The sequence below is a fragment of the Micrasema longulum genome, unplaced genomic scaffold (genome assembly GCF_059751315.1).
Source record: "Micrasema longulum isolate JH-2025_06_02 unplaced genomic scaffold, ASM5975131v1 h1tg000715l, whole genome shotgun sequence".
Taxonomy (NCBI): domain Eukaryota; kingdom Metazoa; phylum Arthropoda; class Insecta; order Trichoptera; family Brachycentridae; genus Micrasema; species Micrasema longulum.
Window position 1 is genome coordinate 217,672 of NW_028277911.1, and position 17,971 is coordinate 235,642.

General features: G+C 30.7%; 1 protein-coding gene across 1 annotated transcript in view; it reads right to left on the bottom strand.

Annotated features, from left to right (window-relative positions):
- The window catches only part of Cht7 (chitinase 7), a 191,740-nt gene extending 176,075 nt beyond the window's left edge, over positions 1 to 15,665 (bottom strand). The window contains exons 1-2 of the mRNA XM_088229834.1: positions 15,503 to 15,665; positions 15,265 to 15,400 (exon numbers count right to left, since the gene is read on the bottom strand). Of these exons, the coding sequence (XP_088085960.1) occupies positions 15,265 to 15,273 (9 nt within the window). The 5' untranslated portion in view covers positions 15,274 to 15,400; positions 15,503 to 15,665. The remainder of the gene's footprint in view (positions 1 to 15,264; positions 15,401 to 15,502) is intronic.
- Between the last annotated feature and the right edge of the window lie 2,306 nt (positions 15,666 to 17,971).

Sequence of the window (17,971 nt, forward strand, 5' to 3'; positions counted from 1 at the left end):
GTTATTTGTACATTGGCGGGCTTATTAAAAAATGGCAATTTCTTCCAACCAACCAAAAAAAATATTTTTTTTTTATAATTCAAGTTACAGAACATATTCAATAGAAAAAAAAGATTAAAAAGCTATAGATATAAAAAAATATAAATAAACGTATTTGTTTATAAATTACCTTAAATCAAAACCATTACTCAGTGGGAATGTTTCTTCAGACGTGATTTAAAACGAAATAATGTAGTAACATCTTTGATGGTGGATGGGAGATGATTCCACAGTCGAGCCGCGTGGACACTATATGAGTTAGAGAAGAAAGAGGAATTGTGGATGGGTATTAAGAGAGTGTCTTAAGAATTAAAACGAAGAGGTAAACCATGAACTGATAAACGTTAAAAATTTTCACAGTTTATTTCATAACATGATAAAAAAAGCACCTTTGAAAATTAAATAATTCCTTTTATGCGTTCTCTGTATCTAAGCAGATGAAGAATCCCGTTCCTTGTTTCCGATTTGAACCGGAACCCTAGGCAAAGTGTTTCCGATTTGATCGCTAATCAGGTAAAAATCCTGAACAAGGAAATCAAGTGGAGAAAAGTCCGCCTACGCCTAATTGTGTAGTAGTTGACGCATTCGCTTACCATTCTTAAGGTCCTGGGTTTTATTCTTAGCAGCATGAACAAAAACAATCATTTGCATTGACAACATAAATATTATTTATTTCAGGGGTTTTTCAAACTCGAATATTTTATTGTTATGGACTGGCACCTGAAGCGTTGGACTGATCACCTTAGCTAAATGTAACAGATTAATTAAATATACAGAAATTTTATAAGTATGTCCAAATGTTTGTAGACAGTAAATGCCTAGACTTCTATACTCTCTTCTCAAAAATGATTTCTTCTCTGTTGCAACAAATTTAGATCGAAATATACTTAAATTTGGTTTGCCAATGCAGCGCTGTATGCACGACTTGGTGCGGAAAGAAGAATAATGTTGATGATGACATAAAACTTATTCATGTGTTTTATTGCGATATTTGAATTGACATTTTAAATGTTACGGTTTTAGGATCCTTTACTTCAACAATACAAAATAAATACTTAAATGAACGTAGCTGTGTCTCAAGGATAAACCATATACTTTTTAGGTCGCCGCGCCGCCTGCCGCTTTACATAGGTATACTGCCGAAGCATTTTTTAAAGTAATTTTTGCAAAAAAAGACCGCTACTTCTATCGGCAATTGAAAATCTGAACACACGAAGAATCGGGTTGTGGTCCTGTGCCTAGTATCTCGGACTCACGGCTCAAAGGTTCGTGGTTCAAATCCCACTCTACCCCAACTTGATCCACATTTTCTAGCAGTGAGTTAATTACGACCCGTTTAAAAAGGCCCTCAAAATGAAATATTTGGGTAAATCATAAGAACGCAAATACTTTTTTGAAAATACAAAACTCTATTGCAATATACTACTTAATAATAAACACAGTAGCCAAACTTATTAAAATCTAGTGTCTATACGTTGTGAAAAAAACGAAATTCGAAAAACGATATTTAGTGACCGACCGATGTTTTGGTTTCAGCCAGTTTTGGCCAATAAAATGAGTTTCGGCTGCGATTTCGGTTTTGAACGAAAAAAGGCCAAAACTTCGGCTCAGGCGAAACCTGCTGATGGGATGTGTAGATTGATGTGATTCTCTCCCCCACAGATTTTTAAATATTTTTTTACAAGCAGATATTAGATTTTTGTCCATTAAAATATTTAGATATTGTATCATCATCATCATTCCATTTCCACACCCAATGGTCCATAAGGCACTGCATCTGTACACAGCATATCTTGATCATTTTGTTACATAATTGTAAGATAATCAGTCTTATGCTTCAAGTACATGTCCAGGACTACAAAATAATTTATTGTGAAAACTCTCTTTTAAATGAATATTTCTTGTCAACCATGTCAGGAATTGAACCCGAGACCTCTTACATGGTAGGCAAACGCGCTGAGCATTAACCACGAGGCTGATACTATTTTGCCGTTGTCTAACGTTAAACATAAAAATTAGACTGAGTTTGTGATTTGTTCATTAGTCGTTCTAAGATCTTCCAAAAGATTTTTTAAATAATTATTTTATAGTTAATAAAATTAAGTTCCTATGGCGTGAATTGAAGAATGGTTACATCTACATTATATGTATAACATAACAACGAACCAAAATGCGTTAAAAATAAACATATTAACTAATTAAACTAATGCCTTTTGTTTCATTGTGTATTTTATTCAACATTTGTTTAATTAATTCGTAGGGTTTAAATATAAAACGCATAATTTCTGGCGGTTCAAAGTGACTTTAAACTTATTAGGTATCGATTTTGGTTTTGGCCAAAACTAAACAGAAGCTGAAATTCAGTTTTCTGTTCGGTTTCGGCTGAAAATCTTTCGGTCGATCACTAATGATCAATGCTGTCTCTTGTGTTATTTTTGGCCTCCAACTCTTACCTTAAAGTACTTTTAAGCATAGTGATTTGTTCTATTGTCATTTTTGATCAAACGGATAAGGTAATTTAACATTATTGCGTAGTGTAAAAATGATTAAAAATTTTAATTAAAATTAGTATTAATTTTTTTTTTTAGTTAAAAATAGTTGAAACTCGATAAAGTAACAAAAAAAAATATTTACGTACATCGTAAGAATACAAACATCTGTTTTATTTTATTTAAAAAATATATTCGTGGGCTGAAGCCTTTTTTAAATGTTAGATGCTTTATAATTTTTTCAAATAATTTTTTTTAACGAGATAAAATTTTTCTTTGAAAATACATAACCACGGAATTTTATAAATTAATAAAACACGTTATTGAGAACATTTTATTTTGACGATAATAAATTGTATATTTAAGGTCAGCACCCACATGTCCACAGAGTACGCGTTGGACGAATTGTATCAAACGGATTCGATTTTTTATTTTATTCAGTCATACAAATAAATCTATTGATCAGTATCGGACGGACCGCACTTGTATGACTAATTATATAAAGAATTCTTAAATCTGTTTGATACGATCCGTCCGATGCGTGCGATGCCAACGTGTCGACACTTACCTTTATTGGACTGTTACGAAAGTATTTTATTAAAATAATGGGAATTATTTTTAAACCTTATTTTAATTTTAAAATATCGGCTAATTACTTTAATTCTAAAATAGCGTAAATCAAGTTATTTCGACTAGACATGACTACGGATCAAGTTTACAAAACACAATAATTTTACATGACTAACAAAACACAATGTCAAAAAGTATTGTTTCGTTGTTTACCGGTAATCAAGCCCGGAAACTCGATACAAAATATAAGTCCCTAGCACTAAAAGATCGCTAATAATTATTTGTGCCTTACGCGCACCATTTGGTGTGACTTTAAAAAAGGTTATATTTAATTGTATATTTTGAAAAGGATGCATTATAATAATAATTTGAAGGAAATTGCGTGAAGAGAATTGTTAATGTCCGTTTCGAAATATCTGTTAATGTTTTTAATTAGACAACCTACACTAACAAGGATGATTTGTATCTCTTATGAAATATGGTCGATTGAATTATTTCACGTTTGTCCAGTCAGTTATTAGATCAAGTAAATTACTACAGTGCGAAAAATATCGCTTGACACATTTTATGAATTTAAGTCTTACTGTCTTGATTTGTAAATCTTAGTTGATATAATTTTGTAGTTAAGACAGTGAGACAAACAAAAAATTTGCTCTCATTTCTATAAATGAAACTTGCAGACAAGGCGATGTCCCGTCTCTATGGTAAAATACTGTTTTGTACATTTTGTTGTTTTTAGTTTACTGTTTTATTTTCTTATTTATTTTTTATTTATAAATCATATAACACAAAGTATTTTACAAGTATAATACGTTAAATTACATTCCCAGGAATTACAAAAACTCAATTTGGGACATAAATAATATAAACATTTAAAAAATAACACATATTGAGAACAGCAAAGAAACAAAGCAGATGTAGCACATATTTAACTAAATAAAGCACAACAATATTTACGCCGAAAACCTTTTCTCACACAAACAGAAAAAAGTAGCGAATCTACCAAGGGAGATAAGGTCATTAACATCACATGCCACGCAGATAATGCAGCCATAGTGATGATGAGAACATATTCATCTCAGTTAGTAAACATCTGAATGCCTAAGAAATGTCGTATAGTACAATGAACACATGATTATTGGAAACATAATTATGATATACAAAACGTGTGTCAGACCGATCATGGTGTATACAACAGAGGCGAGGATAAATAGAGAGATAATAAAAAAATACGAAAAACCAAGTAGAAAAACTAAATAGAAAAACCAAATAACTGCTCAGAACGTCAGAGATGAAACATATATTATTATTATGTTTATTTGAACATATATTATAAATATTATTCCTCTTTGATTGGTTAAAAGTAATATTTAAATAAAAACGATAATTTCATTTTAACTCATATTTTAACAAATTACAAAAAAACATGCAATCCGTATACTATTTTAAATACTGGCGGGGGGATCATATCAATGCCCTACTTTGCCAAGGAGTCCTGGAGCCCATGGCAACGCCTTAAAAGCTCCAATAATACACTTCTACAAGCCACTGAAGATTGGATCCACTCGCTTCCGTTATTGCTGAGTGCTGAAACCGCTCTAAAGATATTATTATTTAGCATTGGTTTGGTATTATTGATTTTGCTTTTTTGTACAATTTTTTATTTTCTTTCTTTTCCTATCTGTTATTTTTTGGTTAATTTCAATTTTCTTTGTTTTTATTTTTTAGTTATTTCAGTTAACATTATAACAATTATTTTCATATAGTTTTTAAAATATCACTATTCAGTTTTTTTAATGTTGTTACAATGATTAGTAAAAAACAAAAAATATCGGCTGTCGATTCATTTGTATTATTGGTTTATTTATGGATTGTTGACGTGTAATTTATTATTGAAAAGTGATTAAATACATTTGTATGGAGAAAAAAAGGAAGATTAATTCAGAGAATGTTTTTTGCTAAATTAATTAAAAAAAAAAAAAAAATACAGTTACATTGTATAAATATACACTAGCAGGCATATTGCTATAAATCATTTTGAAAAACATATTTCTAATAAATTTCATTGTTATTTTATTTTGTTTATTGACCAACGAGCTCTTTTGCCTAAATTGCCATCTTCAAAACTAGAAAATCTTTTTAAAATAAATATTGAAATTAGTTTGTGATAGTTATGGTTTTTGCTAATTAAGAGCTACCTATTCGTAATTTTAAAAATAAAATAATAATAAAAACTTGTAAATTTGAAAATAACAGTAGAAACAATAAATTATAATGACTACACACTTTTTGATAAGGTCAGGAATGCATAGGAAGTGCTCAATTGGTAATCCTTTCACATTGATGTAAAATGTCAGTTGCACAAATTCATTTGCTAACAAGCTTGATTTTAAATGCAATGGTGACATTATTAGCTTGTCAAACGGGAAAAGGGGATAATTTCAATTAAATATGATTTGTTATTTCTAATGATTATTTTTATACCTGTTTCACCTCGTTACAGCTTTTTATTGGTGCAAAAATGGAAAGCCTTTTACAAAGTTTCCATTAAAAATTTTATAAAATTTTAAGATGGTCCGAAAAAACTGAAAAAAAATAAACGCACAATTTAATGTGAAATGTAGAGGATAGAAATGGCGTTTGTTTTTAGGATTTTTAAAAAACGTAATCACAAGAGATCAAACGAATTTACTAAAATAGGCAACCATAATCATAATTTAAACAACATAAATAACAATAAAATATTGATTACAATTTAACTCAATGTATTATTAAAATATTAGATACTTAATGCAGTTATCAAACATATTCAAACTCGTTTGTAATATAAAATTTATTCATAGATAACTTATATCGGTATTAAGAGAAAGAGAAACTTGATTCATTTTCGTTTCTATAGTAAATATAACGACGTGGTAAAATTAATTATTATTTAGGTATACGTGTTTTAATTGGTTGTTTTATTATTAATCACGCTTTGTTTTTTATGTTTAATTTACACACGAATCTGATGTTTTATATTGACCTAGAAAACGATGAAAACGAAATTTTAGGCTTAAGATTTTATCAAATTATAATTAGGTACTGTAAGTACGTACATATTATATATGCGGTGTATATAACGGATGTGATTTTTGTAGAGATAGGTTTTTTAATTTGTAATACATCTCTGTCATGATGATTATTCTGAAAATGAGAAACGATTATATTTTGATATATTTAATGACTCGGTATGGCAGTACAAAAAGAAGTTAAAGGTAGTTTTGTAAAAATTATTAATTTTCCAATTTGTAAATTTTTTCTAAATTTTCATATGAACAAATAACTTTCGAAGCCATTATTGATGTTCTAAAATAGTAATCCTGTATATATGTACATAAACAAACATATGTGTAATCATATATGTATGTGTGTATATGACCCACAAATATATTTTTTTCGTTTTTTTACTACTTTTTAATATTTTTTTACATGCTTTAAATTTGGGTTTAAGGCCGGAGCATCCGTGACAATTGTTCGTAGATTAATTAGGTGGTTGATAGATTTCCTGATTAAGGTTAAAAAAATAGTACATTTTTGATAATCATTGTTCAATAAGTCCACTTATATTTACTACACATTGTCACATACATGACACAATACTCACACACCCATACACATAAACGAATACCCTTACACAATATATATATATATATATATATTCACCTCACTAATATGTACACTAATAACACAGATACACTAAAACAAGTACTTGTTTTAAATTATAAATATTATTATCTTATAGTTAAAGTTATCTTCATAATGTAATTGAGACACATTTTATAAATATATTTCTACCAACATATTGAAACCATTGTACAAATTCTATAATGTGTTTTGTTTTTATGAGAAAAATATAAAATGACTGTTTTTTTATTTGTGCTCTGTAACAATCCTTTCTCTTCCTTAATCTCTCCTCTTTTTTTTTTTCCTCTTTCCTATTTTTTCCTTTTTCCCATTGAGTAATAGTTTTGATTTAAGGTAATTTATAAACAAATACGTTTATTTCTATTTTTATATATTTTTAACTTTTTAATCTTTTTTTTTTCTATTGAATATGTTCTGTAACTTGAATTATAAAAATAAAACTTTTATTTTATGGGTTGATTGGAAGAAATTGCCATTTGGCAATTAGCCCGCCAATGTACAAATAACATTATGTACAAAAAGTTAAATAAATAAAAAAAATAAACAATAATTTAATTAATAAAGGAACACCAAACACTCGAACAACGCTAGCAAATTGTAGAAATTTATTATTCAATAGTAATCAGTTCGATAAACGTATGGCGTTCTTCGTGAAACAATGCTTTTACTCGGTGAAAAGTTTGGCGACAACATTATTTCCGGAAATGGTTGTATTAATTGCGATTCACAATCCTGTGATTTGACGTCATTTGATAATTTGACTATGTTTAATCTCTGAACGGAACTCTTATCTGCCTGTGTTTTTTTTGTCCCATAGAAGGGAGGTGGTAAATTACTATTTGAATAGTACCCTAACTCACGAAAACCGCCCGCTGACTATGCTCTAGGACCTGTTTCGTCTGCTCCAAGGCCTGAAATGTTGTTAGGACGATTAGGGTCTTTGCACAGGATCGTTTCTACTGTTGATATTAGAACAATAAGGGTTTTTGCGAGGGATCAGTGTTATGGTGAGAGGTCTGTTCGCAAAAGTTCGATAGGGATCATACTAAGATCTGTGTTAGGACTTTGCTAGTAGTGTATTGATAATTTGATGTACCTATGTGCTTCGGTATGCGTATTTTTTTCATCTGTTACTGGAGTCCGTGTTGTATCGAGTGAATTTTTCTTATGTTTACAATATGTTTTTGGGCTTAGTTTGTTTGTATTACTTCGTTCTTCTTCCTTTCCGAAACGGTATCGGGAGCGTTCGGTCACGGCCTTAATTTGGAACTAACACTGTATTTCTTCACTGTCATACTGGGAAATTAGAGAAAGGCGATTGTACTGACCATGTGTATTTGATTGATCACAAATTGACAATACTACAGTGAGGGATACAATGAAAGCTTTTAAAGTTTCTGTGTGTTCGTTTCCGTGGTTTGATGGTAAAGAAATATTCAATGTTTGCGTAACTATTTTATTTAAATGAATAGTGAAAATGCGAAACTGAAGAAAGCCACAAGTCTGTATGAACAGTTTCGGGAAAGGGTGGGTGCTTTCATTGTATGTTAACTCTCTATCGGCTCTATCCCACTGCATTTCTCTTGAGAATGCTTGGCACTAACAGTTCGAAACATTGAAGGGATGGGTTCACATTGACCCATTTTTTCAGACTAATAAAATGCTTTATTGAGAATTCAGCAATTTTATATGGTTATCTCCGATAGCGTTAGCACATACTTTTTTACCTCCCGGCTTCTAGAACCAACCTGCTTTTGGTTATACCGATTGTAAGAGCAGTCAGGCAGCTAAACATTATCACTTTGGAGAGCGACATCTTTCACATCAGAGAAACTTTGTTTAAGAACCAAATACTCTTATTATTGAAGAATATTATACATTTATAATTTCTGGCTATTACTCAGGGGTATTTGGTTTGATATGTTGTTGCAATATAACAATTTTAATATTTGGTCTTACTTTAGTGTTATTTTGGTAAAATAAATTTATTTGAATTTGAGTCAATGAAAACAAAACAACAGGGTTAGAAACATTTGAAGCCAATAAGCAATATTTGTTTGAAAAGGGGTAAAAAAAACAAATTGGATCTACAGAACTAGTTGAGAAGATCATTTTGGTTGATTTTTTTTTTTTTAATAACAAAAAATGATTTCAACAAATATTTATGGAAAACCTCCTGTAGGTTACAGAAAATAGTCAAAAAATATTTTTTTTTAAAAAACCTTATTTTTCGTGTTACCATGTTTTACTTAATTAAAAAATACTGAAATAAATAAATAAATTAGTTTCAATTTATATAACATGTTCAATTTGTAATTATACAAACCGTTTTAAGCAGAATAGACGCAATAAAACGCAGAGAAAACCAGTTATAAAAAAACGCTTTTCAATAACACGATTCGGGTTTTAATGACCTTTTGCTATTCATTATTTCGCTAATAAAATATAATATATTCTATCGTGAACATCTTTTTGTAGTGAAGATATATTTCAAATAGTTTAAATCAATATTTTCAAAGTACTTTGAATAAATAATATTAAGTACTTAAGTAACTACTTAGTAAGAGAAAGTTAATTATGTGAATATACGTATATAATATTAAGTCATTTTTGCTTTGTAAAAAATAAGTAGTAAACTTGTGTGTATTTTATGTGCCTACATCTATTAAACGTTATCATTTTTATTATATTTTTGTATATAATTGTTAAAATTTCAAATGTAAATACATCTATGAGTTTTTCCCGAAATTCCATAGAAATATTTTATTAAATAATGTAAAATATGTTTTGTAAATAAATCAAATATTTTTTTCACATATTTAAAGCTATTTTTTTAAATTACAGAATCATTTAAAGCGGCACATGTTTTTTTAATTTATTTTTTTTATTGTTGTTTCAGTAGTAATTGACATTTTAATGTATTTAAAACAAAAAAAGGAAATAATAAACAGGGGCATAAAAATATACACGTAAAAACACACAGAGTAACAACAAACAACTTTACCAAGTACAGACTTAAAAGGAAAATAAGAAAGTTTAAAAAAAATGGGACAGGATAATAGGAAAGGAAGACGGTTTTGAAATAGTTTAAAGAAGAAGTAAATCTAAAATAATACAATAATAATAAAAGTAAGAAAACTAAAAGAAAATTTTCTCGTTTTGTCGCTATCGCAATTTTCATGTATTTTTCAGTCTAACCGATTTTAATATCGAGGACATCAGAGATGAATACGTTGAGGACGATAGCAGGAAAACTCTAAGAGATCGCGTTGAGAATACCAGCACAAGAGACATACTCATATGTGAGGCGAGGACATTGGAATAGATAGATGGAATAGATAGTGAAGGAGGGACTGGTAAGGTCGTGCCCAAAGCATGTACACCAGCCGACTCCCTTATGGTGCACTACATAATCAGCCTTACTGGACAGCTGGGAACCCACCTCACACAAGGAGCTCTTTCGTATTTACGAAGAGTTCAGTATTTAGCATTTTTGACGATATTTTGTTATTTACAGATTCGGAATCACGAGGAAAAGATCTCTATTTTAGTCTTACTCACGTATCAATCTTCCTTTGGGAACCATGAAATCCAGGAAGCAAAACTGGAGTAACTTTATTTTAATTCAGTTTTATTTATATTTTATTTATCTTTTAAATTTAAACAAAAACATATTTTCAATGAAAACAAAATAAATCTCTCATTTTCGACCATTCTTTGATACATAGCAAAAAGTGATGGCATGCATAGTATATGAAACTGCAACAAAAACAATATTTTCTTTTACCGCGTTTTTCTCAGAAACATGTCGAACTGATATACTGCACTCTTCATACGGAGGGCAGAACCACCCTCTGAAGATCAGACAACATAGGTTTTTAGGAGGAAATAATAAAATTAATGGTCATATCTTTATCGGAATTGCATTTTTGTCCGATTTCATTATTCATAATCCAGTCATACATTGATTTCGAGCGCATTTCAATCGCTTAGGTGCATCTGCTCCAACCGCCAAAAATTTACTTTTCTATTTTTTTTTGCACCAGCAGGCCAGGAGGCCCAATAGTTGTGGTGAATCACAGCACAAAACACCCAGGCTTGTGAAAAATCACATTCAATTTTTGTGTTTTCATCGGGAATCGAACCCAGAACTTTCCGTGCGTTCAATAGACTTCATTGCTACACCACGGAGGCCGTCTTGGACTTCTTCATCTCTCTTGAAACATTTGCCGACCGTTGATTATGAATATTATTGTGAACTGATTATGTATGCACGCGACGTCCATCGAGTGAAACCAAAATATAATAACATACTGTTATTTCTAATGTATTGAAATAATACGAACCGTCCATTCCGTTCACGTTTACAGAGGCGATTCTGAACGGTCGTCGAAAGCGAAATTACCCACGTTAAAACCGGCACAGATTTCACTCGATTATATGTCTAAGGACGCACGCCACAAACGCCAAATTAGCGTGCCGCCACTGTGCCGTATGGACTGGTTTGTCAAAGCAAACTTTCTGACTAGCTCCCGCGAATTTAACCTCACGGTCAACTTGTCCATAATTTGAGAATTTTAACATTTTCTTGTTGAGAAACTATATTTCTTATGCTACTCAGAATATTGCACCTACAACAGTAAATAATTGCGTTGTTTTCTGTCAATGCGACAACTATTTGTTAATTCTTTATCGACGATATACTGATAAAACCATATTGGGGTGGTGATTTATAATTCGGTGGGATTATTTTATTTTATTAAAACGTTGATCTGTGTTAATTTTGCGAGCAAGAAAGATGCGGTATGCAAAAATGATAGATAGATGCGGTTAAAAACAGTATGCGGCCAAACGACTCATGGTAAACAAAAACCCTACCTTTGGGGAAGTCAAGAAAGGAGATCAGGGACAGCAATCCGAATGCGAAAACCCCCAAGTCCATTCTTCCAGGTAGTGCCTCGGATCACCGGCAAACAGAACACACTTTTACAACGTCTCTTGCGTTCTGGCTGTTAAATATACGTGGGTATATTTGACAGCCAGAATCTCGATAGGAATGCGAGCAGAAGATGAAAAGGTGTGCGGTTTGTTGTTAGTTTAGAAGTGGCGCGCGGATGCGGGCAGACGAATTGCATGGAGAAAAAACGAGATTGTCATTGTTCGTTGCCATGGATATGAATAATTGTTCCCATAGCAACCGTTGTTACCCATCGCCATAGCAAAATAGCAAGAGGAAACTAAATACAAATTTGGGAAATCACAGGATGAGATCTATGATAGGCAAACCTTCATCAACTGATGGTCCAACTCTGGCACAACCACCTCTAATGTATTATTGCCCATACTGAGAAAAATTGATTTGAATGTTTGATTAGACATATATATTTTTCGGTCTATCTTATTCATATTTTGGATATGATGCATACTCGTGAAACAGTGTTAGTTTTTTTATATTGTTTCAAAAGAGAAAATTTTAAAAATTATACATGATAAACGGAATTAATGGTTTTCATCAGAAAACGTTATTTCAAAAGTACTTTTAATGAATTTATATACATGCTAGCTTTGAAACAAAAGCTATACTACCAGGACAAAGAATCTGCTGAGACATCGGAACTGAAATTTAAAGGCAAATAAAGGGAGAACACCTAAAGACCGAACCTCCAATGGAGAAATAAGACAGACCAATAGCACCCACGAACAGAACAAGAAGAAGATTTTGGACAGACAAAGTTAACATTGTGGATAACTCCAGAATCCCTTGCATTGCAGCTTAGGAAATTCCACCTTGTCATCGTCATCCTGGTAGACCGTCTAAAAGATGAAGAGACAGTTGTATCTCAGCACCCTAAAAGTAACAGCTTTCTGCCATAACAGATCAACAGATCTAAACGAACAAGGAGAAGAATTTAAAAAGCATTAAACATAGTATAACTGCATTTATACCTTATTATCAAATTTTGTCATTTAGGTGGTTTTATCTTGTCTACGACAATATTGGTAATTTTTGTGTCCAGATATATGAAGAAGACAGTTTTGTGTTTAAAATATAGCAGAACAAGAACCAAGACTACTGTTTTTGACTCGATGCCGACGCTCGTATAAATATTCTGGAAAATAAAATAAAGTGAGGAAAGTCGGGCTCGTAGTGTAGTGGTTGGGAGTTCGACTTTTGGCAAAGTTGATGTAAAATTTTGTTTTAAAGATTGTTTGACAGCAATAAACAGTACTGTCAATGTGTTCCTACAGCAAATACGAGCATTCAAAAAGCAAGCGGTTTTATCACTCCTGACTTGAGATGACACACTTCCATGTCTGTCTAGATGATGCCATGACTATATATATTACATATTACATATTTAAATAAATGTCAATCTATTAGGGATTTCATGCCTGATAATTGGATTAAAAAAATATTTTTTAAAAACTGAAGTATTTTACTGTCCTTGGTCTGGTACCTGAAGTTAAACTGATTACCTTCCTTGATACACTGCTCTGAGTGTACCAATCAAGTGACGTATGCACCATCTGGTACGGATAGAGGTATATGATGATTTTTATTTAAAGAAAATGTCTAAAAAAAAGTTATTTAATGCACATAATAAAACGAATGGTAGGCAAATAAGTCAACCTTATCATAACTTGATTTCTGTTATCAAGAATTTCACCTGAGATTACATAATCATAGTCGAAAATACTTTTCGGAGTTCTGGTTCAATTTCACATACAGAACTGTAATATTCATCTGCTTGGACACACACAAAACCAGTTTCGAAAAAAAAAAGATTTTTGAGTGATTTTTCTGGCTCGTTGTCTAGTGGTCAGCACATTTTTGCCTACCATCCAAGAGGTCACGGGTTTGATTCCCGGAATTTAAATTTGTTTCACCGCAATATTTCATAGTCTCTGAAATAGTATCTTTATTGTAAGACTGATCCTTTAACATTTAACCATCGTGTAACAGAAATGATTTTAGATATGTGCCGCATGCAACATAAAGAACGGACAAATGATTGATAATAATGATGATGTTGGAGGATTAGTTGGAGATAGCAGCATCTGGTTGGTTGATTGATAAAATTGTTTTATCATCACTTAAACTATGCATAATTTGATTACGTTTCGTAATATTGCACATTTAATAATGTTCTTAAGAAGATACGAGTACGTCTCGAAACCGGTAGGCATAGGAAAGTCGGTAAGTGGTTATATACAAATATTTACTGACATGAATTGAAATTGTTGGACCACAAAGTAAACGCCAGTTTGAAGATTCCCCAAATTTTAGAGGTTGAAAGCGCTAATCAAACTAAAATGTAGTTATGTATTTTTCTTTTGAAACACATCGCACTCCCAAAAGTACAATGTGGTATATCTAAACTGCCCATTTCGCAAGAGATCAAAAATTATCTTTTTAAAATTGTGTTTCTTGAGTAAGTGACTTTTGCCTGCGACTATGATATTATATACAAGATGTTAAATAAATAAACATATTCACAAAAAAACATGTCAAGCTAAAAATTCATTACACCGTTTTAAAAACATCATACTGTATTAAAAAACGCTGTAAGGGGTTAGCATTTTGTAGTAAAGAAATTAACATTGTAACGATAAATCACTTCATTTTCTTTATCATTTAAATCATTAATTCATCTGTTATAAATAATGATTTTGTATTATTTTAATTCGACACTCGTTTTTATCACTCGTTCTACTTTCGTTCTGCGCGCAGAATCTTTTTTATTAATAAAAACTACTTAAATCGAGAATCGCAAAAAGTGAAAACGGAGAATATTTTACATGAAACTCGACGATAAAAGTTTCACTATCCAGAAACTGAGTGAATCATTAACACGCATGATAAATTTTATACGTTTTTAATTTATTTTTTTAAATATTATTAAGGCAAGCCATCCTGAAAAGGATGATTTCTAATTCAATATTTAAATAAATACAGTTAAATACTACTATTAACACTTAGTTTCCAAAGTAAAAAATGTATTGAAAACAAATGGCATTCTTTACATAATTTAAAACGAAAACCATAAAATCAATTCAATATATCCTTAAGACTTAAAAACAACTTACAAACATCAAAATTCAATACTTAATTAATGCAAAATAATTGTGTAAACGTAGTAGAAGAATATTTGAATAAACTTTTACAAGCACTTAAAAATACAAGACCAACTGAAAAAGATTCTTATTGTAATTTATAAATCAGAATTTAACATGTTATTTCAAAGTTTTAATATTTTTTTATACTATTTCGATATGAATTTTCAATTATTTAAAATATTAGGTGCAGTGTCAAATTCTAAAGAGTTATCCTTTTTTTAGAAAAAGTAATGCAAATTTTAATTAGTTGAGTAAAAGAATTGATTCAAACTATTGTTTGAAATCAAACTCTAACAGAATGTAAAATATTCTAATCCAATGCGGGATAAACCTTATGTTTTAAATTGTGTTGAATTCTTACCATTTTCATTAAGAACTCCTGTTGCGACACTTTTCTTCGAAAATTCAACTTCAGTAGTTCAACTTTTTAAAGTTCAGTCCGTCACAATTTAACACTTCCTTACTGATAGCAAAATATTTTTAATTAATATTTTAACCTGAAACAAAAACACGTAAATTATGTGTGAAAACGCGCATTAAAAATTAAAATTTACACACCTTTTATTGAATTTACAACACAATTTAATTTGAAAACTTACAAATTTTAGTTTAGTTTATTTCACTTATGGTTAGCACAATTTGTCAATGTTTTTTAACTTGTTAATTATGCGCGATTGGGTGATTTTCTCTTCGAGTTGTCCTAGGAAGAAACATTCAAATTGCAAGCACGGGACTAAGTAGCGCGCGTACTTCCAAGCAACTGAATTGTTAAAACTTGACTTAACTTTCATAAGTCCAACACCGCCAAGAAGTGGAGGTGGTAGGTAGAAGCACAATCAAGAGTGCCTCAGAGCCGCCGTCTACAGAAGGCCGCTTCAACATCTCCGGTACAAGAGGAAAACGGGGTGAACGGACAAATTTTTCCTCAGTATAAGCATATACATACATACGACTGCATACAACGTATCTTGATTTCTTTTAAATTTCATCTATCTGAACGGCCATTTCTTTTTTGATTCTTTGCCAAAGCGATTAGATTTCATTGACTCACTCAGCCAATCGATTTTTTCTGGGTATAATAAAAATATTTAATCCATTGTTACAAGTTCTTTAGTAATAATACCCGCCCGGTCGATATTTGAATGAAATGTTAATCGAAAAATATCATACGTCGACACTATCTATAGTCAATTCTAATTTTAATATTAGTTCATAGACTTCAATTATTTATGATTGTTAAATTTCTACGGGAAGTTTTAACTAATGTTTTTCCTGGGGCTATTTTAAATATACAAATGAGTTTGATTCCTTGCAACTACAAAAGCTAATACAAAAGTGTGTGGTACTTTTGATACATCGTAATCATTTATGTAATAAATGTATATTGAGCATGTACATATTGTACATACATCAAAACTTTGCGCAAGATTAATTTTCTATACGAGTATAGGACTTGAAAAAATACTTTTGACTGTAAATTCAATCTAACGATTTCAAAAGAACTTTAAATATTACTGCATTTAAAGTACATATATATTTTGAAAATCATACTCGTAAGATTAATCGTTATGCATTACAAAAAAATGCAAATCAACTCAACAAAATACAAATTAATAGATACATACAGATGTTTATGTACTGATTTTTATATTTAGTATTGTCTAATAATAGGCGTGCTTCTACTTTTCATTATGCTGTATCCCAACTCAACGCAGGGCGCTTAGCCCCATAGAGTTAGAAATACGTTATTATTTTTTGTAATATGTAAATATATATTTATATATTTTTTTTAAAGATTAATATAATTACATAATTGATGCATGTTTTTTTCTATACCATCCACTTTTATAATTTTTTAATGTTATTGCTGTTATTAAAAAAAAAAAAGACTAGCTCTTGTGCTTGTAAAGTGACTTAAACTGTTATATATATTTAGTAATTTGTATAATATAATATAAGGTAACATTTGTATGAATAAATGAAAAAAAAACAATGTTTGAGTATGTCCAAATGCTTGCAGACTTGCTGGATTTCCTCCCTAGGGAGCCATTCATATTTAAATTTATCTCAACAGAGAGGGAAAACATTTCTGAGAAGGGAATATGCTGGTATAATTGGCCACTTTACACACTGTGTAACATTCACCATTCTGCCCATGTTTGAACATCCACATTTCCTCAACTCTTCCATCTGTTGACTTTTGTGAAGTAAAAGAGCTGAAACCTTTATCACGCGTGTGAGATTCATCCGGCTGTGCCAAATCACCTACTAGGCAACGCCTGAAAACAGTTTTCTAATTTGTATACTTCTTCTTTTACCAGGTAGTTAATTCAACAATGTTTGAGTATGTCTAAATGCTTGCAAACTGACTGGATTTCCTCCCTAGGGAGCCATTAATATTTAAATTTATGTTAATAGAGAATGAAAACATTTTTGAGAAGGGAATATTTTTTTTATATTGAGGGCAACAAAATTCATGCTTAAAATGTAAAAAAATGAACCATAACTTCCTATTGGTATGTTGATTCGACTTTGTAGTATCATTTCTCATTCGATGATTCTCATGTATAATAGATAGCATACTTTTGCACGCACATTGACTTGACGTGCTAATTAACAACACCTTTCCTCTGCTAATTATTGTGACGTTTCCTACGTGATGATAATTTAGTTTATCTGATAACGTTTCCAACCTAATGAAACACGGAAGAAGTGAGCAATGCATTTTACTTAACATTTTTAGTATAATGGTAATTATTTATTTTTATTTTTTATTTATAAATCATAAAACACAAAATATTTTACAAGTATATACGTTGAATTACATTCCCAGGAGTTACAACAACTCAATTTGGGACATAAATAATATAAACATTTAAAAAATAACACATATTTAGAACAACAAAGAAACAAAGCAAGTTTATCACTTTTATAACTAAATATAGAACAACAATATATGCGCCAAAAACCTTTTCTTACACAAGCAGAATAAATAAATAAAAAAACGCTTTTAAGAATAAAAAAAAGGAGTGAATCTACTAAGGGAGATAAGGTCATTAATATTTCAT